At 30.8% G+C, this 11329-nt stretch overlaps 1 protein-coding gene across 1 annotated transcript; it reads left to right on the forward strand.

The window, feature by feature from the left end:
* The first annotated feature begins 160 nt into the window (after nt 1-160).
* On the forward strand, nt 161-781 carry LOC139875543 (uncharacterized). The gene has a single exon (XM_071862878.1). The coding sequence runs from the start codon at nt 161-163 to the stop codon at nt 779-781; it is 621 nt and encodes a 206-aa protein (XP_071718979.1).
* The last annotated feature ends 10548 nt before the right edge of the window (nt 782-11329 follow it).

An 11329-nucleotide genomic window follows, 5' to 3' on the forward strand; every position in this document is an offset into this window, starting at 1 on the left:
TAAACACAACATTTCAAAGAAAAGATCAAGATATTGTAAACGCAATGCATCAAGTGAGGGGTTCTAAGACAAGACTTCAATGTATGAGAGACGATGGATGGGAACTACTTTTTGGGAAGGTTAGTTTATTTTGCGAAAAAATGATATCGAGATTACCAATATGGAAGACCCATATTATGATTGCATAAGTCATCGTAGAGGTTCACATGTTAGTTCATTACACCACTACAAAGTGGATGTATTTTATATGGTCATTGATATGCAACTTCGAGAGCTTAACAATCGTTTTAATGAGGTGAACACAACATTACTTATTTCTATGGCTTCTTTGAACCCAAGTAAGTCGTTTAAAGCATTTGAAGTGGAAGATCTTATGACGATGGCTGAATTTTATCCTTCTGAGTTTCCAAAACACGAGCTTGGATTTCTTAGAGGACAACTTATGAATTACATTAGTGACGTACGTGGTGATGAAAGGTTTAGTCATTTGAAAGGAATTGGGCAACTTGCAAAGATGATGGTTAAAACGAACAAGAGTATAATATATCCGAATGTATATCTTCTTTTGAAACTTGCGTTGATTTTGCCAGTTGCAACATCCAAAGTGGAGCGTGCCTTTTTAGCAATGAAGTTAATAAAGAACGATTTGCGAAACAAATTGGGAGATCAATTTATGAATGATTGTCTACTTGCATATATTGAAAAAGATGTGTTAGATGGTATTAGTAATGATGCAATTATGGACAAATTTTATCGTATGAAACCTCGTAGAAAACAATAAAAGCTAACTTTTAGTACTTAGTGGATTGAATATATGATATTTTTTATATAGGGGCTTATTTGTGGAAATATTCCCTTTTTGTATAAATGATAATCTTTTGTATAATACTTGTTGTAATGACAATAGTAAAAAGTATGAATAACCTTATATTTTGTGACTACTATCCAATTTTATGTTTATGTTTTGGGTACTACCCGACCCGACCGACCCGACCCGATTTGACCCGATACATTCAATATTTTGTGCAAGTAAGTTATCGAAAAAAAATTGGGACCCCATTGAGTTTTGATCCTAGAATCGCAACTGGTAATCTTCATTCAATGTATCTAATAATTCAATCATTTGATATATCTTCTAATTCCATCGATAATATATTTTGAAACAAATACGTTCACGAAAAGTATTATACGTCTAATATTTTATTAACGTTTTCAAGTTATAATATATACACATATACATACATAATTATATACGTTCATTTAATGGTTCGTGAATCATTGGAATTTGGTCGAGGTTAAATGAATGTATGAACACAGTTTAAGATTTTTGAGATTCAACTTACAAACTTTGCTTATCGTGTCAGGAATATATAAAGATTAAAGTTTAAATTTGGTCAGAAATTTCCGGGTTGTCACAATACCTACCCGTTAAAGAAATTTCATCCCAAAATTTGATTGGGATGGTCATGGCTGACAATTAGTATGTTTTCATGACGCATATAAGCTAAAGATTAGAGTTTTATCATCATTGAATAATATGGATAAAACCATTTGATTTTGTGAAGAGTACGAGTGAAGCTATTACCAAAAGAGTGAAATGAGTAGGTATAGATTCGTCATATCTTTTGACGTAGATAGGATTGATTTCCAAGTTCAAGAGATTTGGTGAAAATCTTCGTAATAATATTTGATTAAGCAAATTAGGATCCGCTTTAAATGCGATCATCCATTTTGATTGCTCTGTCGGATATTTTACTATAAATCCACTTCCTTCGTTTCCTTACAACTCACACTTCTCTTCTTTCTCCTTCAGCTCATACTTTAAAGTATTTGTCGATATGCTCCATCCAGTTCTGATTCTCGATATACTTCTAACTTTCATATCGGTCGTTCTTCTTTTTCATCTACCGCCGGAAGAATCTATCTACTTCTACTATACTCTTGGGTTTTGTAATGACCCGCACTTTTTCGATCGTTCTATACTTATAAGATTAATATTTACATAAATTAAACCTTACCAACATGATAAGCAATCCAAATTGTTGAGACTTATGTTTTCGAAAAGAGATTTACACAACGTTTGACCGTCTAGTTTGACCGATGATATCACGAACTATACAATATATGATAATTATACGTTTGTGTATATATATGTATATATACATATTTAACATGATCTAAGAATGTTTTAATATCTCATTTTGTATTAATAACAATAAGTTATAAGTATATTTTGAAACTACTAACTTAAGTTTTCAAAACGATAACCATACGTAACGTTATTTGACATTAATACTTATGACTTATAATGTTTATACATATATCGTATAAGTAATGTATTTAATCACTTTTAATAACTTAAATACATAAAACAATATAAGTGTATTTACAAAAGATAGCTATATTTGAATCCTCGTTCCGTTTTCTCAAAGATTTCTATACGTATACCTAGGGTATATGTACCCGTATCATACGCAGCTTCTAGATGTATTTACTATTGGTATATACCAATAAAAATCTGCTCCTTAGCAGCCTTAAATAATTAAGAAACATGTGGAACCAACCATTTGTCAAGTAGCATGAATTATTTAGCAAGAAAACAAAGTTAGGTATCTTTTTTTTCCTTTATAACCTAAAAACGTTTTTATGCATGCACACCATTTCTTCACCCCATTTTCTCATACTTACACTTCCATTTCTCTCTTAAAATACTCTTAACATCATACTTGATCATCTCCAAGCATTTTCCCCATGAATTAGCTTCAAAAACCTTACTTAAACACCATAAGAAAACCATACAAAAACACTTCAAGAAATCCTTCCAAGAACACAAACTTACTTCCAATCTTTCATCCAATTCCATCACCCTTTTGGTTCTAGGTTTTTACTCCTCTTTTACAGCAACCTTGTCCAAGGAACTTGAGGTAGAATCTATGTTTCTAACCTTATTCGATTCATATATATATAGCTATCATATTTTGTGGTATACAATTTTAACAACAAGAACATAGTTTGAAAGTTTTCAAACTTGTTTGCAAACTAAATAGATCCTTCTAACTTAACTTTTAAAATACTTCAAGACCTGTAATATAACTTAAATATATGCTAATTTAACAAGGTATAACTTGGTTTTTCAAAGAATATCTTAAAAACTGTTTTTACGACGTCGGAGTGTCACCGGGGACTGTTTTGGGTTGGATAATTAAAAACCATCTTAAACTTTGAATTGGAGGTTTATGTTCTGGAAAAATGATTTTTACTATGAATATGATAACACATAAAAATTTCATGATTTAATTCAAAGTATAAGTATTTTTAGAAAAATAACCATTTAAGGTTGTTTACATAAAGGAAAATGTTTAACTTCATAAGTTTCACTAAAGTTTCACCTATGCCGTGTGATTTTGAATACAAACTAAGGTATTTACAGTTCATAGTCTTAAAGAGGGACTCGATCCAAGGAGATGGCAAGTTGAATCAACGAAAACGGAGTTGTAACGAAGAAACTATGACCGAAACAAAATTGGTTATCCAAGACTAGTTTAACTTCGGGATTAATTGGGAAAAATTAAATAAAATCACATCTTTCTAAGATAACATGATATTTTATATATATGTACTTATAATTCAATTTTATATGGTTCAGGATCACCCGTAAACAACACGAGAAGATTAATCATAAGATCCCATGATTGTACGCAACACGTCATTTGACCACACCGGTACTTTATGTACGCAACACGTCATTTGACAACACCGGTACCATGGGTCAAGATTAATCTCGACCAATACATATACGATGGGGGTTTTTATTTATTTCATTGGGGGTTTATTAAACACCTAAAAATGAACCATTAAAATTGAATTACTAACATCGGACTGCTAACTACGGACTAAGAAATTATTAAAACTATTAAAAGTATAAAAAGTATATATATGTGACGATTGTTTAAAATAGAAATATATTGATAAACTATATATGGATAGGTTCGTGATATCAATCGGAGACCAAGTCGAAATTACATATCTTCAAGACGAAAGTGAGTATATAGTCCCACTTTTAAACTTTAAATATTTCGGGATGAGAATACATGTATTTTATGTTTTACGATATGGACACAAGTAACTGAAAAATATATTCTACGTTGAGTTGTACCACTGGCATACTTCCCTGTAGCTTGGTAACTACTATTTACAGCGGTATTGTATACGCGAATCCTGTTGATAGATCTATCGGGCCTGACAACCCCAACCGGACTGGACGACCAGTATTCAACGGTTGCACAGTACTTCGTTTCGTGACTACACTTGGTACGGTGTAGTAAGATTTCATAATAAAGGGAATATGCGACGTGATTAAATGTTAAGTATGGTTACCAAGTGCTCAACCACTTAGAATATTTTTATTAAACTGTTTATATATGAAATCTTGTGGTCTATATATATATTGTTGCCGGCACTAAACCTATATCTCACCAACTTTATGTTGACGTTTTAAACATGTTTATTCTCAGGTGATAATTAGAAGTTTCCGCTGCATTATGTTGAATTTGAGCAGGATCTTGCGTACGCATATTTGTGTCAAAAATAAGACTGCATATCCAAGAACTTGTGTTGTAAAATATGCTAGAAATCGTGTTGTTATCATCATTTGTAAAGTTTGTAAGTCGAAGATTATCGCTAAACGATAATCATCTTTATTTTGTCCAAAGCTTGTATCAAAAATAAGAATCATGGTTTGTAATGTATAATATATGCAGTTTTTCTTTTAAAAATGTCGCATATAGAGGTCAATACCTCGCAATGAAATCATACGTTATCTAACACGTTCTTACGGTTAAGGACGGGTTATGACAGGTTTATAGTGTTTTTAGTTCTCCCGTGTCTTTATATTGCTATTCGCATCGATATATACGGTTTATAATTTCTGGGTGGTTGTTGGATTTTATATCTTCTCTTATATTTCGATGTCTCTACTTCTATCTCCCATAATCATTGTCATCTCCAGTTAATGCTCTCTTTTATTTGCTGCGATTTATACCCTAATTTCTATTTCAGAATTTTGTCCTTTCGTTTCTTCTTCTTGCGATTAAGCACCGCTTGTAATGGTCCAGAATTCGCAGATATGAATTTTGGAATGAACATTGTTAATGTTCTAGGAAGGAAATTGTAATGGCACGATCTTGACTTTTTAAAATTACCAGAATACCTCGGAAAAAGCCGAATCATCAAGAAATATTTTCTTGATATTTTATAGGTTAAATAGAATACAAGAGTCGTATAACATGGCACATGATGATGTTATGATCTGTGAATCATCACATTCCATTTAGAAACTCAGCATGACTTACTGTAATATAATCACGTTGATCAAGTGTCATTATATTATACTAACTCATGCTTCAGCTCCCAACACTACTTCAAAAATATTCCTATTTTAAACTCGAATGTTTCAGAATTTAGAAACTAAAATATTTTCTTTTATGATATAATACAGATAGCGCGAAGAGGTAAATGATTTCAGATAAGAATAATTATGAAAATATCTTCAGAAATATGGAGGATATTTATAATGAAAGATATGATGATATCTTAGGATTTCTAATATCAGAGGATGATGAAGAATATTGTCCGCAGGGGTTTAGAGTCAGGAGCAAGGTATTCGTTAATGACTTCAGCAGGTACTGAATCATTTGGATCCTTTGAATATAGGTTTCGTCCTTGTGATTTGTCCACAGCCTCTTTCATACTTTGCTCAATCCGTTTTCCAGTTCCAAAACTTCTCTTTTTCTGAGCTTTGCCAATACACTATTCTTTATCATCAAACTTTTTACTGTTAAGATCGTTTTCAGTTATTGCTGCTTCGTCAGCATTTCAAGAACTAGTTCGCAGTTCAAGGTGTTTTTCAGAAACTTCACATTTAAAGTATGTAAGTCCAGGAGATAGACGTTGTACGTACATATATAACTGTTGGCGTAGACATGCTACAAGATTTCAAAATACTGATTGCTAATTCCCGATGATTCGTATGGCAATTCTCGTTATAAGATGCGAATGAATAAATGATGGGGTTTTGATAAATATAATGATTCTTCGGAAGGTCAAAGATCAGTGAAGTTGTGAATAAGTTTATTGCTAATGTGGTGGAACATGAAAGGTTCTCCGGTAATAAAAGGGTAATCATATATTATGATAAGGCTACTCCGAATGAAAAATCGAACTTGTCTTGCTGGAGCCGTGATAGAATTTGCTACTTTGAAAAGTAATTGCAAAGTTATTTTTGCTAATAAATGCCAAAGGATCTGACACAGATATTTGTTGAATTATGACTTTGGTTTCGAGAGTTTTTTTTTTAAATACATAACTGTGGGTAATATGTGGTTGGATCATCATCTCGATTGCTCATTATTTGAAGTGTCTTCAGAAATTTTCGAAGGGTTTGAACACAGATTGTAATCGTTAATATACATTTGATGTTCTAACACAGTTTTGAAGTCAAAGTATAGCTTTGAAAGATGTAGGAATCTAAAAGTGATGGTACCCGTTATATCTCGAATTGAATTATGAGGTTTCAAAATCAGAATATATAATTGAGTTTGAATGAGTATGGTTGTTTTGATTTCTATGAAAGAATGTATATTATTGTGAAAGTATAGTTGATAATTTGCTTAATCAGATTTGAAGAATGTAACATATTAATTGTGAATATATATATATATATATATATATATATATATATATATATATATATATATATATATATATATATATATATATATATATATATATATATATATATCTCGGGTATTACCTACCCGTTAAAAAAAAATTTTACAATTAATATTTTCTACAAAAGAATTTTATGACAGTCTTTATGAAAATATATATGTATATATTCTCTTCAGATGTAACATATATTTTAATGAGTTAATACTAAATTAAACTCATTCGATTTACGGTTGGAACTAGAATTGAATAATCCCTTAAAGGCTTTAGAGATTTCATAAGTATTCCTTCAATAATATTGAAATTATGAATCAATACTTCGTATTTGTTGAGGCGTGATGTTGGTTTTCGTTAAATTCTTGTGAACTTCGCAAAATACGAATGATGTTATCTGAAAAGTTTCGGGTACATCGATGATGAAAGTGTAAAATCAAATATATACTTGATTTATTATGAATTGGAGTTTGTTGAATTGAGACAGAGATTGTAGTTAACTATGGTTAAGTTGCGGGCGAATGACGTACATTATTGCATATTTGTAATATGAATTAACCGAGTAGTTAAGATTCACACACAATAACTTAGCACGGAAAGATTTATTATGGTTTGGAAATTTATATATATATATATATATATATATATATATATATATATATATATATATATATATATATATATATATATATATATATACATATAAATCCTTCAGTGGAAATGAGTTAATACTTCATATCTTATTGATATGACATACTTGTTGTTGATTTGTAATAATGTCCATGGTGATTCTTGAACTGTCAGAGCTTGTGATGTTATAGGTGCTTCTAGGGCTGATGAAGCTGACGATACTGATGGTGCTGGTGATGCTACGGTACTGTTGATGCTGTTGGTAAAACAAGTCTAGCTTGTGAATCACGCATTATTCTTGTCAGGGTTTCTACTCTTCCTTCTATCATTTTGGTTCACTCATCTAATTTCTGGTTAGGGTTAGAATAGATAATCTCTAAGACTTTAGAGATTATATAATCATTGTAAAATGTTTCTCCAATGAAGTTATGAATCAACACTTCATCGTTTGTTGTTGGTGGTATTTCTTGGTATCTATAGAGTGTATGACGTTGATGCTCGTGGGACAGATTGTGAAGTTGAGGTTTAATACGCGGTTGTGGTTGGAGGTGGTAATGGTACTGTTGGCGTTGATGATGGTGGTACTGGTTATGCTGCTGGTGCTGCTGCTGGTGTTTGTAACTTTTGCACCATATTCTCTAAAGCCACTACCCGAGCACGAAGCTCGTTGGCTTCTTCTATTACACCAGGGTGATTGTCGGTTCGGACGAGCGAATAAATAAAATCTAGAATTTGATGTAGTATATAACCGTGATGAGATACTCTGGAAATGAGAGAGAAAATGGTGTTTCGGATTGGTTCGCCGGTAAGTGCTTCAGGTTCTTCGTCAAGAGGGCAATGTGGTGGATGAAAGGGATCACCTTCTTCTTGTCTCCAATGATTGAGGAGGCTACGAACCCATCCCCAATTCATCCAGAATAGATGATGGCTAATTGGTTGATCCATTCCGGTCACACTACTTTCGGAGCTGGAGTGGGATTCCATTTCGGAATGCGAGGAACTTGAATTAATGATGAATTCCATTTCGTACGATTGAATACGGATTTTTCTATTTGAAATGATTTTCGGTTATCGGATGGTATTCTAATTACATAGAATATCCATAGATATAGAACAAAAGATTTCGTAGATTACGGAGGAATTTGTGGGATATGTCAGGCAAAGTTTAAAGTAACGGATACGATAAGATATGATTTGGCAGATACGCGAAGATATGAATTTTGTCTATACACTATTCATGCAATTAATGTAGCAAGACGTGTCCAGACTAATAATGATAAGCAGGTAATTTCATAAGGATGATAAGCAGATGATTTCCGACTAAAAATGATAAGCAAAACTTTTGACATGCAGACACGGTCGAAGTCCAGACTTACTAACGCATCCTAACGACTTATCAGTTAGACATACTAATGCAGACCTGGTTCGCTAAGACCACTGCTCTGATACCAACTGAAAGGACCCGTTCATATACATTATAAACGATTCACAATAGTTGATTACATCGCGAGGTACTTGACCTCTATATGATACATTTTACAAACATTGCATTCGTTTTTAAAAGATAAACTTTCAATACATCGAAAGTTGACGGCATGATACCATTTCATAATATATCCAACTACAATCGACTTAATAATAATCTTGATGAACTCGATGACTCGAATGCAACGTCTTTTGAAATATGTCATGAATGACTCCAAGTAATATCTCTAATATGAGCAAATGCACAGCGAAAGATTTCTTTCATACTTGAGAATAAACATGCTTTCAAGTGTCAACCAAAAGGTTGGTGAGTTCATTAGTTTATCATAAAAATTCATTTCCATCATTTTAATGGACCACAAGATTTTCATTTCTCATAAATATACGTCCCATGCATAGAGACAAAAATAATCATTCATATGGTGAACACCTGGTAACCGACATTAACAAGATGCATATAAGAATATCCCCTATCATTCCGGGAAATCCTTCGAACATGATAAAAACAAATTCGAAGTACTAAAGCATCCGGTACTTTAGATGGGGTTCGTTAGGCCCAATAGATCTATCTTTAGGATTCGCGTCAATTAGTAGATCGATTTACTAATTCTTAGACTACCAAGCAAAAGGGGCATATTCGGCTTCGATCATTCACCCATATAATGTAGTTTCAATTACTTGTGTCTATTTCATAAAACATTTATAAAAATTGCGCATGTATTCTCAGCCCAAAAATATAAAGGGTAAAAAGGCAAATGAAACTCACAATACTGTATTTTGTGGTAAAAATACATATGACGACATTGAACAATGCAGGGTTGGCCTTGGATTCACGAACCTATATCAGTTGTATATCTATTAAAACTTATACTTGTAATCAGACAAATATATACATTATTATTAGTAATATAATTTTTAATATTAATAAACTATATATCTTATTAAGTATATTCATTTTATATATTTTAATAAATAAGATATAAATATAGTTTTTATGATGTATATTAAGTATATCGTTATATGAATATCATTTGTTAGTTAACTTTATGAAAATATTAAAAATAAGGGTAATAATACTATTATATTTGATAATAATAATAATTATGAAAATTTTATATAATTTGATAATTTTAATGATACTTATAATGTTAATAATAATGATACTTCTAGTATTAATGATAACGGTAATAATACCGATATTAATAATAACTATAAAAATAACCATTTTATTACTAAAGATATTAATTTTAGTAGTAGTTCATTAAACGATACTTATGTTATTAATAATAATAATAATAATAATAATAATAATAATAATAATAATAATAATAACTTGATACTAATACTAATATTAATGATAATAATAATATTTTGTGTTATTTTTGTAATAACAATAATAATCATATTCAGAATCATACTTATATCAATGATAATAATAATAATACTATTAATACTTAATGATATTACATAATAATAACTAAAATGACAATAATAACAATATTCCTAAATAATAATACATGTTAGTGATAATAATATTAGTAATAACAATGTTAATATTAACTATAATTACTATAATTGTAATAATCATAATAAGTAATAAATAACAATGATAATAATTATAAGTCTAATAATAATAATAATAATAATAATAATAATAATAATAATAATAATAATAATAATAATAATAATAATAATAATAATAATAATAATAATAATGAAAATGAAAATATAAAAGTGTATACCCTTTTGAAAGCTTTTCTAAAAAGAATTGTCCACGACGGGGCTCGAACCCGAGACCTCTTGCTCAACCTCATCATACCCAACCACTGGACCATTTCGTTTTTCTGGTTAAACTCCCATATCATTTATTTTTAACCCCTTATTCGTCTATTTCTTTCCCTCTTCTTTTTCTAAAAAAAATGACAGGGCTGTGGATTGAACCCGCGACCTCCTGGTCATCCACAACACTACCAAACCACTCCACCATCACCGCTTTCTATTTTAATAAGTAATATAATTATTTATAAACCGATTTAATTCGTTTTCAATTCATCTCCATCTTTACTGAATCGATCAACAACCCCAAAAATCATTTACAACCAATTAACTTTGGAATTTCGAAAAACAAATGATCTATAAAGGTTCTTGAATTGATTGAAACACAAAACAAAAAAAATAAATAAAAAAACCGCAGGTACCCTGCTGTTCGTCGTAAGCCTTTAAAAAAAATTTGATTTTGCAATTGAGCATGTTTTGAACAAAATTTATAATACGAATTTGATTTGAAATCTATATTAGAAACTCTAGGAATCGTTAATTGTAGTTGAAACATAAATACGAACCCGAATTCCTTCAAGAACAATTTCGTTGACTTTTTGAAAAATAGCTTTGACTTCGAAATTCGATCTCAATTCTACAAGTTTTGATTTGATACTTTCCAGAAAGTTTCAAGAGAATAAAATAAGTGTTTCTGCAATTTTAGTTTTCCTCGAAT

The sequence above is a fragment of the Rutidosis leptorrhynchoides genome, chromosome 11 (genome assembly GCF_046630445.1).
Source record: "Rutidosis leptorrhynchoides isolate AG116_Rl617_1_P2 chromosome 11, CSIRO_AGI_Rlap_v1, whole genome shotgun sequence".
In the NCBI taxonomy this organism is placed as follows: domain Eukaryota; kingdom Viridiplantae; phylum Streptophyta; class Magnoliopsida; order Asterales; family Asteraceae; genus Rutidosis; species Rutidosis leptorrhynchoides.

Bases quoted from the DNA above. Each gene is read 5' to 3' on its own strand.
- LOC139875543 (XM_071862878.1), top strand. From the start codon at position 161: ATGGAAGACCCATATTATGATTGCATAAGTCATCGTAGAGGTTCACAT.